General features: G+C 39.3%; 1 protein-coding gene and 1 pseudogene across 2 annotated transcripts in view; both read left to right on the top strand.

The window, feature by feature from the left end:
- DIRAS2 (DIRAS family GTPase 2) overlaps positions 1–12,623 on the top strand; it is a 46,341-nt gene extending 33,718 nt beyond the window's left edge. For both annotated transcript variants that reach the window (XM_037041179.1, XM_037041189.1), the window contains one exon: positions 9,075–12,623. In XM_037041179.1, coding sequence (XP_036897074.1) covers positions 9,111–9,710 — 600 coding nt within the window. In that variant the 5' untranslated portion in view covers positions 9,075–9,110 and the 3' untranslated portion in view covers positions 9,711–12,623. The remainder of the gene's footprint in view (positions 1–9,074) is intronic.
- On the top strand, positions 1,321–2,811 carry LOC118983542 (nucleoporin p54-like; annotated as a pseudogene).
- Positions 12,624–18,311: the final 5,688 nt, after the last annotated feature.

Raw genomic sequence — 18,311 nt, 5'->3', positions numbered from 1 at the left:
TGGTTTGATTCCTGGTCAGGGCACATGCCTGGGTTGCAGACTAGGTCCCCAGTTGGGGGCACACAAGAGGCAACCACACATTCATGTTTCTCTCTCTTTCTCCCTCTCTTCCCCTGTGCCTAAAACAATAAACAAACAAAATAAATAAATAAATAAAATCTTTAAAAAATGAATGTCTATGGTTTCTTCTAAGAGTTTTGTAGTTTTGGGTCTTACCTTCAGATCTTTGATCCATTTTGAATTAATTTCTCTATATGGTGTGAGGGAGGGGTCCAACTTTATTGGTTTGCATGTGGATATGCAGTTGTCCCAGCACCATTTGTTGAAAAGACTATTCTTTTTCCATTGAATTTTCTTGGCAATTTGTCAAAAATCAATTGGCTATAAATGTGATGGTTCATTTTTTGTTTCTAAATCTTTTCACTCATTTATATTCTATCCTGTGCCAGTACAACATTATCTTGATTATTTTAGCTTTGTAGTAAGTTTGAAATCAAGAAGTACGTGTCCTCCAACTTTTTGTTGTTGTTATTCAACATTGTTTTAATTATTCTGGGCTTCTTGAATTTTCATATATATTTTAATTTTAGCTTGTCAAGTTTTGTAAAGTAGTCTGTTGGGATTTTTTTAGGGATTGAATTGAATCTGTAGGTAATTTGAGGAATACAGGAAGTCTTCATTTAATGTCAGTAGGTTCTTGGAACTGTAGCAAAATGACATATAAGAAAACAATTTGACCATAGGTTAATTGACATAAAAAGAGGTAAGTTCTTATATTTCCTCAATATTATAATGAAATGACATTATTTGAGGACTGCCTTTATTGCTATTTTAACACTATTAGCTCCTCTGACACATAAACATGAGTGTCTTTTCATTTTCTTAGGTCTTATTTTTTTCAACAGTATTTCATAATTTTCAGGGTGTAAATTTTATATTTTTTGTTTCGATTTATTACTAATTATTTTATATTACATTATAAATGTATTTGGTTTCAACTTTCATTTTCAAATTGATTAATAGACATGTATAGAGATACACTTGATTTCTATATAGATGTTATATTCTAAAACCTTCCTGGACTTGGTTATCAGTTTTATTTATTTTTTTATTCCTTAGGATTTTCTATATACAAGGTCATGTCATATGCAAAAAATATAGTTTTATTTCTTCCTTTCCCTTTATAAAAATAAATACTTTTTATTTTTTTTCCTTGTTTAATTCCCCAGGATAAAATCACTGGTAAAATGTTGAATAGAAACTGGAAGGGAGTGCATTGAATGTTGTGGAAGTAGCTTCTTGTTTCCTTGCTCTCACGACATGGCCTTCAACTTTGGTGCTCCTTTGGGCACCTTAGGCACTTTGGGCACTTCTGCAGCCACTGCAGCTCCCTGTGATGGGTTCAGAGGATTTGAGACATCTATAACAGCAGGTTCTGCATTCAGCTTTTGTGCTGCAGCTAACACAGGCACTACTGAGCTACTCAGAACAAAATTTTTGGATTCAGTACTGGTATTGGCACAACAGCTGGAACCAGTACTGGTTTAGGTACTGGTTTGGGAACTCTTTGGGGGGATTTAATACACAGGATTTGGAGGATTTAATACACAGCAGGAGGAACAAACTGTATTAGGTGGTCTCTTCAGTCAGACTACCTTGCTCCTGCCCAGTCCAACCCACTGGTACATACTGCAAGTGCTTTTTCTGCTCCAATGCCATTAGGAGATGAGAGAGATAGTTTTTTGGCACAGTGGAATCAATTGCAGGCCATTTGGGGAACTGAAAAAGGCTATTTCAATAATTACATTTCACTAGTGAAAAAGTCCCTTTTGCTGATTTAAAGCAGTAGGTTATAGTTGTATGCCCAATAATAAAGATGAAGATGTGCTAGTGGTTTTAGTTTTCAACAGAAAAGAAACAGATATTTGAAGCCACCAACAGTAATTGGTAGATTCATTGCCTGAAGTGTTGGTAGGAAAGCAGACCCTTACAGTAAATGTAGAGGGTAGGAAACATTGCCAGATGGTCAGACAGAAGTTGTCAGTTATGTTGTTGAGTGTTCTCCAAGTGCTACTTCAAGAAGAGTTCCAGCTACAACACTATATGCTTGTTTGAACAAACCAGTGTAAAAACACAATCACAGCAACTTGGTGTAACACTGTCTATGACTAGAACAGAATTTTCTCCTGCACAGATCAAACAGCTTTTACAGAATCCTCCTGCTGGTATTGATCTTGTTATCTGGGAACGAACTAAATTGAATCACCCTTGTTCTGAAAAGTTAATCCTGTACCAATGGTGGGTTTCAAAGAACTTAGAAGACTGAGGGTTCAAGAACAGATGGCTAAGCAGTATAAGACCAGATTAGATATATCTAGAGATATTACAGAAGAATCCAACTACAGCAATGGCCAAAATTGCACAGTACAAGAGGAAACTCATGGGCTTTTTCCACAGAACCTTCCTTACAGGCCCTAATTAAACAGGAACAGAGGAAGAGTGGGTATGCCAGCCAAGCTGATGATGAGAAGTTTCAAGTGCAGCTAGATATAATTCATTGTGAATTAAACACACCTACTCAGTTTTAGGGCTGGCTAAATGAACTGATGTTTCAAATCAGGATGCAGAATCATTTTGGAGCAGTCAAATCTGAGGAAAGATCTGCTACAAGAAGTCAGGCAGCTTTTGAAACAAGAACAGGAAGGCCTTAGCCACTTGATTAGCATCATAAAAGATGATCTAGAAGATATAAAAGTTGGTAGAATATGGTTGAATGAAGCCATCCTTACTGGAGGTGGTGTCTTTAGTTGATGGATCAAAACTTGTGTTAAAAGTTTGTGAACTGTATCTTCTTGCTACATCAGGTCTATATCTTCCCTGCAAAATCAGGCCTTCTCTAAGAATGAAACTGACGACATGGAAAAAAAAAAGAAAAGAAAAAATTCTCTCCTGGCTTGATTTTTGAGAAGGTTACTAACAAACTATTGTTCTTCAACAAAATAAATTAATTGAACATAATAGAAGCAGAAGCACAGATACATGGAACAGACTGACAGCTGTTGGAGGGGAGTAGGGGTGGGGACTGCATGAAAGAAGCGGAAGGGAGTGACCAAAACACACATATGCATGACTATGGACATGGACAGTGATGTGGGGATTGCCTGAGGGGTGGGGGGCTGGACTGAGGTGGGCAATAGGAGAAAAAGTGGGGGTAGCTGTAATAGCATAAACAATAAAATGCAATTAAAAATGTTCTTCAGATATTTGGGGGGGCTTTAACAAGAAAGGGCTTTATGCACAGATGGATCTTAGTGCTCAAATGATGTATGAAAAATGTATGGGCTTTTTTTTTTCTGTCTTTTGTTCTGCCTTCATATTGGTTCAATTCCCAGGAAGGTTCTCTGTTCTTGGTGGCAAGATGACTAACCACAGCTGCAGGCTGTCACCCTTAGTAGTTAAGCAACCTTAGTATGGAAAAAAACTGCTTCAACTTCTCACAACCTCTCCATGTTCCAACAAATATTGCTGATGGAGATATTAGCCCAATTTGGATTATCATTTTCCTTCTTGACCTAATTACTATGACCTGGGTGGGGACTAGTGAACTTATTAACTAGAATAAAGACAAGTGGCTCCAGAAAGAATAATTAAAGTGTTATTGGTAGAATATGGGAGAATAAATTGAGTGATAAAAACTACAGATGACAACAAATTTGAAACAAGTCGCTTCACAGTTCTTCAAAGACAGCCTTTAAAAGATCTATATTTAAAAACTGTTATTTACTTTGATAAGTACATAATTACCAGAAATTGTATATTGTACTATTGTATATTTTCACATTTTTCTTTAAAAAATTAATGTTTAATGATTATTCTCCATTGAGCCTATACTCTGCTTTCCATAGCAACCAAATATGCAACATCTATTTTGCACATAAAATGTATGACTACTTGGCTGTCAGAATATAAATATATATCAGTTTTTACACTTGTAAATTGATCTGTGGGAGGAGTAAAGAAAATGCAAGAATGTTTAATGATTAATGTGATTTTCTTTTCATTCTATAAAGATTTTAAAATATATTTTATTATTTTACTTACTTGGAATTTATAGAACACACCTAAGGAAATAGGATATTACAAAATCATATTTTTCATTTTTGCAGCTTTTTATTTTTATTTATTTTATTTTTTCAAAATTCATAGATTGTTATATTTAAATTATGCCTCAGTAAAAAAGTAAAACATTAAGTAAAAATGGATGACAGAATTAAGAACACATATTTTTAAATGGTCCAAATTTACTTATTATGTCAACTATTATATCTGTGCAATGACATGATAGTCAAATTTTTGTTTTTTAAACCCTTTTATCTCTAAAGAATATGAAAACAAATTATTGATTGTAATTACTTTTATATAATTCTTAGTGATGCTTTATTTGGTTCTGGGAGAATGACCGTTCATGTTTACACAAGTATTAAATCATAATTGCAACTCAAAAAGAAAAAAAGAAACTGTAAGGATTGATTCACATGTTTTTTTTCTAGTCATAGGGAAAGAATATTCAGTCTTTTATCATTAAGTATTATTTTAGCTCTGGGTTTTAAATTATATGTCCTTTATTTAGTTGAGGAAGTTCCCTTTTATTCCTGGTTTAAGGTTTGTTTTTTTTTTCATGATTGGGTGCTTAGTTTTGTTATTTTTTATATCAAAATATCATAGTTTTTGTCTTTTAGTTTATTGATAAGTTATGTTGTATTCATTTTTGGATGGCATGTAAAAGTGAGTACAATCCAAAAATATAATTTTGTTAACCCACTTTGTATTCCTGGTATATATCCCTCTTGATTATGATGTAAAATTGTTTTTATACTTTGATGAATTCAATTAGCTATTAGTTTGCTGAGAATTTTCATATCTGTATTTATAAGAATTACTGGTCTGTAGTTTTCTTGTGATATCTTTTCCTGGTGTTGGTATCAGGGTAATATCATGTTCAGAAAGAGTGAGAAACATTCCCTCCTATTCATTTTTGAGGGGGAAGAGTTTGTGAAGAATTTTTTTAAATCTTCATCTGAGCACATTTTTTAATTCCTTTTAAAGAGAGAGGAAGAGGAAGGGAAAGAGAAATATCAATGAGAGAGAGAGAAGCATCAATTGGTTGCCTCCCATATGTGTCTGGAGCAGGGGTTGCAGGTACCTACACACTGATTGGGTATTGAACCCGCAACCTAGGTATGTGCACTGACTAGAAATTGAACCCACAACCTTTTGGTTACCGGGGACTGTTCCAACCAACTGTGCCATACTTGCCAGTGCTGAAAAAATGGTATTAATTCCTCTTTAAATGTTTGCTGAAATTTACCAGTGAACCCATCTGGCCCTGGGATTTTCTTTGTGGATAGTTTTTTGATTACTCATTTGATATCTTTACCTGTTATAGGTCTATTCATATTTTTAATTTCTTCTTGAGTCAGCTTTGGTACTTTGTATTTGTTTCATCTTAATTATATAACTTGTTGGCATACAGTTGATTTTAGGAGTCTCATAATCTTTTATATTTCTTTAAGGTCAGTAGTAATGTCTTTGCTTTCATTCCTATTTCAGTAATTTGAGTCTTTTCACTTTTCTTTTTGGTTAGTTGAATAGCAAGTTTCTTTTTGTTAATATTTTCAAAGAAACATTTTTGGGGTTTATTGATTCATCCTTATTACATTTATATTCATTATTTTATTAATTTTTCCATAATTTTTCTTTCTTTGGGTTTAGTTTGCTCTTTTTCTCTATTAAGGTGGGAAAATTACATTACTGATTTGAGACCATTCTTTTCATTTAATGTAGTTGTTTATAGCTATATTTTTCCTTTAAGTACTGCTTTGGTCGCACACCCTCAATGTCTTTTTGACACTTTTCTGCTCTCTTGGCATTTTTGTCATATTTTCTTCAGTTTCTCCCTACTCTCTTTATTGCTTCTTTGTGACCCCCTATTCTTCCTGGTCCTTACTGAAGATAGCCTGAGACTTTTGCACCGGCAACTGCATTTAATGCTTGGTCATATGTTGTCTTTACTAAACTCCACAGCAGCTCTGTGAGGAAGTTAGTGTTATTATCGGCATTTTGTAGCTTCTGTTGAGTAAGCACCAATTCTGCATATTATTTGGAGGCTTTTGTCTTGTTTTGTTTTAACAAATGCTTGTAAAATGAATGATCAATCTGAGGTGGAAGAATATGAAGATCAGTATGTAGCTATTACCCCAGACCTCACTCATAAATTCAGTGAACTTTTACAGACCTTTCACCTTCCTGTCTCCTGTGCATCATTCAGGCTCCAGTTCCTATGCCAACTTCTTAGGGAAGTTGTTCCTGATACCCCAGGTTGGATAGACTCCTTTACACCTCTCTTTTGCCACACTCCTGTGATATAATTTATTAAATCTTTGTGAAGTTATCTTTTTGATGTCTGTCAGCTCCACTTGATCCTAAGTTCTACAAGAACAGAGGCCCTGCGTCCTCTGCACAGCTATTTGCAGAGGACAGAGCCTGGAACCCAGTTTTTAGAGGAAGTTCAATAGAGATTTCTTGGACAAATGAATTATAGTAGCCAAAAATTACTCTTTTTTATGTTTTATCTTTGTTTTCTATATCTGGTTACCAGTCTAATAATGGAGACACTTTAGGTTGGTTGAGAAATACTCATCAAAACACAGAATGAATGTGAATTTCAGATTTTGAGATAGCTGAAAGCTTGCTAAAATATGCTCTCTTCCAGCTAAATGCTTACTCTCCAGTCTGGAGCTAAAGCACCATAATACAAGCAAGGCTGAGTGAGTACCCTGCCTTCGAGGCACAAACAAAATCTCATTCTGATGATGCAGAGAGAAGTTTTATGCCAGATTTTATAGACCATTGCATTTTTTTAAAACATAGAACAATTTATCACAATTCTGTGCTCTTGAATTGATCATAAGGGTCTTATAAGCATTTAATAGAGTAATTAAACTCCTCAGCAGGCTTTCTCAGTCTTTCTGTTAATGAACTTCCTGACTTTTGTCTATATCCTCTTTTAGCATTGATATTTCTTCAGTTTCTTGGTAGGTTTGGGATCCCAAAATGCATATGAGAACAGCTAAGTGTTTGAGTGAATTTGTAGGCACGTGTATATGGTGAAATCAGGAGACAGATGCACAGTTCTGGTCTTTGATCCTTCACTGTCCACAGTCATTCCCCTCCATGGATAATTATGTTTAATATTTTTCTGGCCTCAGAAAATGACTTTTGTTATTAGTCCTCAGTTAGTCTAACATTTGAAAAGTGAAAGCCAGCACAGTGGTTTTCTGGAGAAAAATGGGTTTCATGCTTTCTCTTACCATATAATCCATACACTTCAGCTAAAACAAAATTTGGATGTTGCTTAATTTTACACTGCTGTGTGTTATGTTACCTCTCTTACCAAGAAGGAGCAGGATGAAAGATATAATCTGTATGTGAGGAAAGTACATTTATTTCTGAATTTGGGGTGATGTTTGTGATGAATGCAAACCCCATTGTACTCCATTTTAATTACTGCTGATAGTAGTTTATTCTATTTTCTTGATACTGCTTGATTCCTTATGATTCATAAATATGAAACACTTATAACTATTTTAAATTTGATGAATGAAAGGACTCTCCAAGCTTTTTTTTTTGACTGTCAACTCTTGCTTGAGTTGAGACAGCTCACCCTGTGGCCTGAGTGGTGCCCCCGCCCCCCGACTGCTACTTGTTCTCTGCCTAGGCAGTCTACAGGGTGACTGAGGTGGCTGTGATACTTCAGTTTGTATTGCAGCCTCACTTCTCACTGTCTCTGCCAAGATGGGGACATTGCACTCCCTGATTCCTTCTGTGTTTCCAGTTTCTTCATTGCACAAAAGGGAGAATGACACCAATTCTGCAAGGTGGTGAGGATTTCGTAAGTTAATGTGGACAGTGAATAAATATTAATAGTTTTCTCCACTTCATTGCTTCCCTACCCCCTGCTCATAAAAAAATTACATATTATGAGTAATGTATTGGGTGTTTACAAAACTTCAGGAAAAACAATGGAAACATGCTGTGATTGTATATGTGTGCCTGAGTGTGTGAGGGGGGGAGTTAATTCCCATGTCTCCCTCAGCTTACCTTGATTATGTCTGCCTTGGGAAGACTTAGCATTTTTCCTCTAGGTAGGTGGTACATATGTGAGCAAAGATGAGTAGATTGTCTGTCCCTTTAGAAATTGAGGATTGGATTTAGAATTTAAGAACATTTTTTAAAGATTTTATTTATTTATCTTTAGAGGGGAAGGGAAGGAAAGAGGGAGAGAAATATCAATGTATGTTTGCCTTTCATGTGTCCCCTGCTGGGAACTGGCCTGAAACCCAGGCATGTGCCCTGACTGGGAATCGAACCACAATCCTTTGGTTCACAGGCCTGTGCTCAATCCACTGAGCTACGCCAGCCAGAGCTTAGAATTTAAGAATTTTTTAAAAGATTTATTTATTTATTTTTAGAGAGGGGAAGGAAGGGAGAAAGAGAGGGAGAGAAACTTCAATGTATGGTTGCCTTTAGCACACCCCACACTGGGGACATGGCTTGCAACCCAGGCATATGCCTTGACTGGTTATCAAACCAGTGATGTTTTGGTTCACAGGCCTGTGCTCAATCAACTGAGCCACACCAGCCAGGACCAAATTTAAGAATTTTTTAAGTGACATTTTTTTTCAAGATTTTATTTATCTTTAGAGGGTAAGGGAAAGAGAGAGGGAGAGAAATATCAATGTATGGTTGCCTCTCGTGTGTCCCCTTCTGGGAACTGGCCTGCAACCCAGGCATGTACCCTGACTGGGAATTGAACTGCGATCCTTTGGTTCACAGGCCCGTGCTCAATCCACTGAGCTATGCCAGCCAGGGCCCTTTAAGTGACATTTTAATGTTGGGAGAATGAAAGCAAACTATATAACTTCAGGGTTTTTTTAGCTATCATTAGAGGGTAAAGTGATCTCTTTCAGTATATTTCTTTATTAATTCTCTCAAACACCTTGTTTCTTTGATAGGCACTTTTTGGTTGGTAGTTGGAGCCCTCAAGCAATATGCCGGAACAGAGCAATGATTACCGGGTGGCTGTGTTCGGAGCAGGTGGTGTTGGCAAGAGCTCCCTAGTCTTGAGGTTTGTGAAAGGCACATTCCGGGAGAGCTATATCCCCACTGTGGAAGACACCTACCGGCAGGTCATCAGCTGTGACAAGAGCATCTGCACACTGCAGATCACAGACACTACAGGCAGCCACCAGTTTCCCGCCATGCAAAGGCTGTCCATTTCCAAAGGGCATGCCTTCATCCTGGTGTACTCCATCACCAGCCGGCAGTCCTTAGAAGAGCTCAAACCCATTTATGAACAAATCTGTGAGATCAAAGGGGACGTGGAGAGTATCCCCATTATGCTAGTGGGGAACAAGTGTGATGAGAGCCCGAACCGTGAGGTGGAGTGCAGTGAGGCAGAGGCCCTGGCCCGAAAGTGGAAGTGTGCTTTCATGGAGACCTCAGCCAAGCTCAACCACAACGTGAAGGAGCTCTTTCAGGAGCTGCTCAACCTGGAGAAGCGCAGGACCGTGAGCCTACAGATTGATGGGAAAAAGAGCAAGCAGCAGAAAAGGAAAGAAAAGCTCAAAGGCAAATGTGTGGTCATGTGAATGCCCTTCTCATGTCCCATGTCACCTTGCCTTCCCCATTCCCCATGAAACCCACCATCTTCAGGGTAGCATGTAAGACACCCATATGTTATATATTGCATTCTGACTGAGACGTGCCCTATTGTCCTTGAGAGGGCATTTCACACCACCAAAAATAAGCCCCACACCCTCACCCCCGTTCAGAACCAGGGGATCTGCCAGATGGTTAAAATGAAAATGAACATGCTCTGCCTCACAGCGAGCTGAGAGGTGCCAGCATTCTCTGAAGGCATCATGTGCTGTTAGGAGGTAGCATGAACTGAAGGGAGCCACTGTCACCTGCATGCGTGCCTGAGCATGTTAACCTGGAGCCACGGGTGCTACCACAGACCAGGTCTTTCCCTCTGCTCAAGCCAGTGCCTCCTTGTGGGAGGGGAGAGGCTGAAGGAAGTGAAAAGATTAGGCCATAGTAGCTGTATGTCATGGTTCTTTAGCTGGATTAAAATAGAATAACAGCCTCCCACAGAGGATGTTCATTCGAATTCCCAGCTGACCCGTGCACCTTGCTTCCCAGAGCAGGTATACTCACCTTACTAGGCCTAGTTAGCAGCTGTTGGTATAACCTTTTAGAGTTTCTTTTCATATACAATGATGAGTTCACTACAAGTATGCTGCTCTGTCAAGGATTCTTCAGTGTGTGAGTGAGGATATTGTGACTTTATGAACACCCTGCACTACTCCTATGTTAGACTTAAGGGTTTTATGTGTAATGTTTCCTTCCTTTAACCCATGAAGGATATAACTTCTTCCAGCCCTCAGATTTTAAATAAAAGCAACTAAGGTAGACATTTCTCTTTTTCTGCAAGATGGATTTCTTCTTTTAAATAACTCGATGTGTATCCAGCTGGGCAACAGCTGACAAAAACCATCTGAAGACCAGAAGCACATTTGTTTTCTAAGTGACACAGACATGAGTATGCCATACTTTGTACCTTAATGAAATATTTTCAAACAAGTTCTTCACTGTGTTTCAATGACTTATCTATAACAGCATATTTCTGGAAAATGTCTTCAAGTAATAGGACATTATCTTGCATTTTCCATTATAAATGTCTCCTAAGAGGTGTTCAATGTAGTGTTCACTCGAAAAACAATTAACCTTTTTCTCCTAATGATCTTGTGTGCATCCTAATCCTTCAAACTGAATTACAGCTACTGCTGGTTCCTGCCTGCTGGTGTGCAGACAGGATGGTTGGAGACAGGCAGGACAGAGCCCACCGCCTTCAATTATTCTGCTATCCTTGAGTCTGGTTTGACTCTGCTTCCTAAAAACTCTCATTGGCAGAGCCTGTTGAGTTCTCCTGTCTGCTCCAGTGAACATAATCCATGCTGGCCCCGACTATAGAACCTTTCTTGCAGCAGTCATTCCTGTGACCTACAGGAAGTTCCCTGGCTGTAGACAGCAGCACCAGCTTGGGGAGAGTTCTCAAATGTGGGATGATTGCATGCACACCCTGTGGGCCTCCTCACATGGCACCTGCCCCTCCTGAGCAGGGCTGAGGCAACAGCAACTTGGCAGCTCCTGCTCTCAACAAATCCTAAATCTACCCCCTCTGGTTAAATTGTCCGTGCCTCTGTCTCATCCTGTCTACTCTTCTAATAACTCCCCCTTGGGATGGGTTTAGTGTGTGGGATTTACTTTGAGACCATTTGCTCTGTGGTGGCTCTGTGGCCACCACTGTGGCCTTTGAGAACAAATCCTGAGCAGTGAGAGTGTGGAAGGAGCCTGGGTGTCAGCAGGGGCACCCAGAACCCCTCTTCATGCCCTATTCAAGCCCTAATGGGTATGCTTCCCAAGGGCTTGTCCTGTTCCAAGTGGCTGACCCACAGTCCTCACAGTGAGATCAAGTTGGTGGATTTTCTAGGCCATTTGTGTTTCAACTTGTGTCTATATTTTTTCTATTTCTATAATCAGAGAAATGTAATCAATTTTTAATTTGACTATGGGTTAAGTGAAAAAAGAAACAAGACTTAATGGCCAGAGTGGAATTTAGAGATTTTGTGGGGGCGCTTTGCTAACAGTAAAACGGGCAGCCTCCCACAGACTACCATGTCCGTGAGGCCTCCAGTGTGTGCTCTCCTGCCAAACCATTTGGTTTCCACCGATACAGGTCAGAATTGCTTTTCACCCTCTCAAGCCCTTGTCTACATTTTTAAGTGCTTAGAGCTTCATCAATACAAGAAACTTGTCATTAGTTAAAATTTGATCTCATTCAGGACACATTTTGTTTCTCTGTATTTTGACTGTGAGTTTACAGGAAGGCTATTGATGCTCCAGACATGGGTCTTTGTTCAGAGATCATTTTCTATGAATGGAACTGATAGTATTGGCAAAAACTGATTATGGCAAATAGTCTTTCCGGGGTTCCCCAACTGGTTCAGGAGTTAGTGCCACAGAATTAGATGTTGTTAGTATTTATGTGGCCTCATCCCAAATATGTAGTTGTGGTTCTTGAGGATGCACCCTACATTGCATATGGGCACAGAAGTTTTGATCTAGCAGAGTAAGTCAAAAACTCAAAATATTGCTTTGAAATGGCACTCTGGAAATAAGCATGGGGCTCCAAGGCATTCCCTTCTGTCCCTGCCATTCCTTCCTTCATCCAGTGACAAGCCATGGGCATGCCCTGGGCATGCCTGCAATACAGCAAAATTAATAAAAAGCAATATTGAATCGTTCATCAGATCAAAATTATATCTATAACAACATATATATAATTTATCTTCCTGCATTTTTGAAGTATAAAGTAGTGCATTGTATATATTTATGAGTTAGTATATTTGTTTTACTATTTGTAATATTTCAGAAATGCTCATTCTTTGTAGAGTAAAAATAGATTACATATTTAAAAAGTTGCTCTCTGATAAATTTTTTTCCAAAATGTGTAATGTGTTGCTCCTATGTCAGCTCTCTGGAAGTATCCATAATTCATGGGAGACATGTCAGTCCTTAAAGCTCCATCCTGGAATTCAGAACCCTACAAATACAACTATGGACAGAGTATTTATAAAGCATGACTTATATGTGTGGGATGTCAATGTGTATATTTATATTTAAGGTGTATTTATTGTTACACTTCCATTATATGTTATATTTTACTTATTCTACAATGATAAAAATTTCTCTTGCATTCAGGTTTCTAGTGGTCAGTGATGTTCTGAAAATAATGAAATATTAAAATAAAGGTTTAGTTCTAACACCCTGGCTGGAAGATGGTGATGTTTCTTATTCTTCAGGCGGCAGCCTGACTGTGATGGTCATGACCTCATTCTCCTGCAGCTGCTCTTCTGTGATTCTGGACCAAAGAGGAGACTTCTGGGCTCCATGCAAGCTTGGGATTGCCCTCAGCGGCTACCCTGTGGTGTTCCCAAGTTTTCCCAGCTGGTCCCTGTCGCTGGGCTGACAGGACGCTCCAGTCTAGCTCAAAACAGGAGTGTGATATCTCTTCCTCTCCCCAACTCCTCACAAGGGCCAGGCTATTCAGAGGAATGGCTGCAGAGGCCCCGGCACCATTTTGGGCAGTGTCTGCTTGACACCCTCGGTCCTCATTGCTCCTCCTCAATGCTAACATGACATAAAATTGATTTTTGGTAACACTAGAAAATAGATTAAAAAACTATAAGCAAAGCAAAATCCTTCCTGGGTCACTGAAGAGCTAGGTGACAGTGGGTGGGTTCCTAACCTCACTGCACTTCTGCAGAAAGAGAACTGTATGTCTGCAGCTTGGTCAGCCCTGAGGGTTCATTAATGATAAACACAAAGCACTTTGTCATATATTAAGCTTTCAAAGGAAACAAGAAAGATTTGACTAAGTGGGACTCTGGAAAGTCAGACAGTGTGAAAGTTAATCTGCACAGATATAACAGTAAAGCAGAAACTTAGGTACGTAAGTTCTTTCAGCTTCTTTAACAACTTTCCAAATCTTCTTAGCACATCCCCACCCCAGGTTGTTACATTATTCAGGGTTCTCCATTAGGCTCCATTAAAGGGCATCCTGTCCAGTACTTATCAAGCTTTCATGTACAAATAAAGCACTTGAGGACATGATTCAGCACAATGCACAGGACTGGTGGTGCCTGGAAATCTGCATTTCTAGTGAGCTCCCAAGTGGTGCTGATACTGTGGTCCACGGACGAGGCTTTGAGTAGCAAGGCTGTGATATACTTGGATTCTGCTTTTGCAGCCCATTGGAACCACCTGGTAGAGTCTTGAAACCTATTGATATTCAGGCCCCAGTTCAGAAATCGTAACTTAAGCAGGTCTACAATGTGGCCTTGGCTTCAGGGTGTTTAAAACTTCCCAGGCAACTGAAATTGTGGAATAAAATTTGAGAACAATTGCTGTTAACCAAATTTCATTGGGAATGCCTGCCAACTCCCTAAATGGAGTTCTCCTTTAATTAATGTTTTCCAGGCAGCAAATTGGTGAAATTGGTGTGAGCATCCTGGGCCCCTCTATGTATAACATCTTGCAACATTGGTGTGAAGATTAAAGTGTAATGTAGCTTCTGCCACCAACCCATCTAGAGGGGTGACTTCACTGGTCTTTAGCCTGGAGGCCTTAAACTTTCTTGAGGGCTCTGTTCTGATCTGGCCCAATCACAGCACAGCACATGTATTGTTAAGGGCTCTGCAGACTTGCTCTTGCCCTTGACACCATACATGAATGCAGGTCAGGGGTCAGAGCTTCTCACCTGCAGGCTGGCTGTGACCTAAGGCAGCTGCTCTGTCCTGACAGTGTCCTGCTCCAGACTGGGGCAAGGTCTCACCTGCCTTCCTATTTTTATATTTCTCCATTTCTCTCAGTCACTTTCCCATTCTATTACTTTAATTCTAGGCCTTTTCCCACCCCATGTATACAAGTCATCGGTGACCCAGAGAGGCAGGCATCTGCCTTGGATATTTTCATATAACTTCTATAGTCATAAGGATAATAGTTGATCATTTTTAAATTGTTTTGCTCTTAGAATTCCCCACACTCTTTGCCTTAAGCAAATGGAGGGGGTTAGCCTAGGGTTAGGAACACAAGTAAATCCCCGGCCTTCCATGAACTTGAATAAGGAGGGCAGCCTAGGAGGCCTTAAAAAGCTATGGAGATAGGTCCAGAGATAAAAGTTCTGTTGGTTTTTTACTAGGGGCAACATAGGGATGTAAAGTAGATGTGAAAAGTTTATTGCCCTCTGGTCAAGGTTAGGATTATATTCTTTGCTGTCTGTCTGATAATAAGAACACACTAAGTTTTAAGAAGTGCCCCTTGAAAGTACCAACTTGTTAGCACTCAGTGTGCATGTTTGCACACTTGCACTGAACCATCAGAATGAGATAAAGTATCCCTAACACCCCATGTGACAAGCATAGGTATGTACCAGGAGCTCAGAGGAAGATTAGGAAATGGGCTGGTTTAAGATATCATTGTCACTGTGAAACTTGCACCGTGCAGTTTATAAAGTCCATATTTCAAAATCCACAACTTTGGCCATGCTGTTTACTCTGCTCAGAAATCCCTTCTCTCTGTCTCCCTGTCCCATCCTGCTTATTAAATTGTTTTCCTATATTAAGGCTCTCATCCAATGAACTCCTCTATAAAGCCTTCCCCAGTCATTTGAATCAAAGGAATTTTCACCCTCTTCAGAATTCCTCTTGATTCTTTTTTTTTTTTGGTCTTTTATGGCTCTTTCAACATATTTTGTTTTGCTGACATGGTTTTTGCTTATGTCCTGATTTATTCCATACTATTTAACCTAAAGTCATTGGTAACCTAAACTACATTTGTTAGAATGAGGAGCAAACCCCATCTAATGGTGGGATTCTGTGCAGTTCTCCAAACACACCCATTCTGCCCATACTGGGCACAGTGTGGGATTGTACTTTCTGGCACCCTTGTTGTTGAGGAGGCTCTGACCTTTCTGGGTGAGGAGTTGTGAGTGGGATAAAACATTTTTATTTCCAATGAAAGGCCCTTCAATGTCTTTTTTCCCTTGTCCAGCAGGAGCAGCAATGGTTGCTGGCAGTGGTTGCTCCATCAACTTGCATTTCCGAGTGAGGAAAAGGGTGAGATGGGAGCAGAGTTTCTCTTACCTGCAGTAGACATATAGCCCCAGGAAGAAATAAACCTTTGTTGTTTAAAGCCATTGAAATTGAGGGGTTATTTGTTATAGTAACATAACCCACCTTATCTTTACTAATACATTGTCTTTGGTTTATAATGTTAAAGATCGGCACTTCATTCTTGTCAGCCTTTTCCTCTTAAAATAGCAAATGAACAAAATATATACACTAAAAATAAGTGTAGTGTTACTATGTAAGGATAAAATTCTTAAGAACATGCCAGAGTCAGACTCATAAACTTTTTTCATCTTCTTTGACAGGTTATATATTTTTAAGCATTCTTAAATTTAGGCTGAGTACTGTCAACTAAAAATGAATTACATTACAGAAAATATGCAATAAATTTGGCTAATCGAATGACAACACTTCCAGCATTCCAAAAGATCTTGCCTTTGCCCAAAAAGTCAGTATGGCTTAAGATGTTGCTGGTATATTACCCTGTAGGCAGTTTCAATTTTCAAGAAAAAGAGAGTGAAATAGATTTTTAAAAATCATATGACATTTACAAATGTGACTTGTAAAACTAGTTGGCTGTCACAGAAGTCCCATTGAGAACCTCCTAAGTTGTGTTTTCAACTTATTAGCAGCCATTTCATAGCCACGGGCACTTCTGTTGTGTCACCCTGGTTGGTATCTATAAACGAGGTGCCTGTTGTCTTGACTAGCACTTTTTCCTGCTTATTGTACATACTTTCTGGTGTTTTTTAAATTGTGTATTTTTCCTTTGTATGACTAACTCATGATTTGATGAAGCCTAAAGGTAGAAATAAATGAGTAGGAAAATACTAAATTTATAATATCCTAAAGCACTGTGACTCTCTTTGCATGTGGTGAATCTGTCAATCTGTGAGTGTGATTGTTTTAGAAGACAAGAATCTCTCCCCAACCAAAAAGAAAGGTGTTTGGAAAATCAGAGAAAAATATCTTATGATTTGATATTTTGATATTTTGCCAATTAATTGTTCTTTCAGAAAGTTATCAATTCAGCAATTGAGATCTTTTTTAGAAAAACAAATGCAAATAATAATTTTAAGTGTGAAAGTAATGAAATCCCAAACAGTCTTGAGGGGACTCAAGACTTGGAAAATTTTAGTTTAAGGTAAAATGTTTTAAGTCTAGCGAGTAATGTGTATGTTAAAGCTTTTATTTCAGAAACTGCATTCTGGCTCCTGGGAAAACAGCCAGCCCCCTGGGGCACGGATAGAAGATTACTGCCTGGGGACACCCTAAACTTTGTTCCAGGGAGAGCAGCCAACGGCCCTCCCCTGGGAACAGCTAACTGCCCAGAACATGACTGCTGAAGCTTTGTTCATCCAGTCCTACCTGAATTTCAAAGCCCTCACCACTCCTTGTTTATCCACTCACCCCCCACCTTATAACAGTTTTGGCCAGGAAAGAGAAGGGAAGATGGTTTGTTAGGTATGAACCCACCATCTTCTCAGATCACCGGCCATCTGAATAAAGTGCCCATAAAGATTCAATCGCTATCCTTACTTATTGGATTTGGTAGTGACAGGCAGCCTGAATGCCAATGTCTTTTCCGGTTACGATACTATCACAGAGCATCCAATAAGACTAGACTTAAAGCTTATTGTAGATGTTCCCTGAGAGGAAGCACAATTGGCTGTCGTTAAAATTCCTTTATTTATTATTGGATATCATGTTATATTAATGACCTACCATGTGGAGAAAGCAGTCATCAGTGCATTAGTGTGTTTGCTGATTCTGTTTCACACTTGAGTCAGTTCAACACATGCAGGTGGGATATGTCAGGGGTCAACAGAGAATCCATACCATAGGAGATGCTCATAGGAGATGGTTTTGTCATCGTTTGTTTACTTTGTCCCAATTTTGTAAGAGGTGATGTGCTCTGCACAGGGTGCACTACTGGAGTGTAGTGGGAACTGGCCGTAACTGTCACAGAAAGGGAAGGGTTGTATTTGAATGGGAAATCACATACTGCTTTATTCTCCAAAACAGTAGCTGGTTAACTACATGCCTCTTTATAAAAGGGTGCAGCTAAGAGAGGGGCCCCAAAAAAGAATTTGGGATGGGGTCCAGAACTCAAGGTGTCCGGGATATATTAAGATGTCTTCACTCCTCACCCCCACAGGTGTGAGTTGGGGAAGGGACAAATGGAGCAGGGCCATTGAGAGCTGTTGTGTACAGCAAAGGCTTTGCTGCTAACCTCTGTCTGGCATGGTCATTTAACATATATATAACCTTTAACTGGCTGCATAGATATGTTAAATGGCTCTGGGCATGCTCTGAGCCCGGGGGATAGAAGTGACCCCCACCCAAGATGTAACTGGGGGAAGTTCCCCTGAGTAACAGAGCCTGAGTCAGAGCTTGAAAATGATTGGCTCCAGGACATGGGGCCAGACTCCTGACGGGAGCCCAGTAAACTTGGAATTATACAGGAATGCTGGCGGGTGTAACTGATTGTGGGAGGAG

This window comes from Sturnira hondurensis, unplaced genomic scaffold, assembly GCF_014824575.4.
Source record: "Sturnira hondurensis isolate 20B ecotype Veracruz unplaced genomic scaffold, ASM1482457v3 Scaffold0000460, whole genome shotgun sequence".
In the NCBI taxonomy this organism is placed as follows: Eukaryota; Metazoa; Chordata; class Mammalia; order Chiroptera; family Phyllostomidae; genus Sturnira; species Sturnira hondurensis.
The sequence above is the reverse complement of the archived record's forward strand: the minus strand, read 5'-3'. Positions and strand labels throughout refer to the sequence as shown.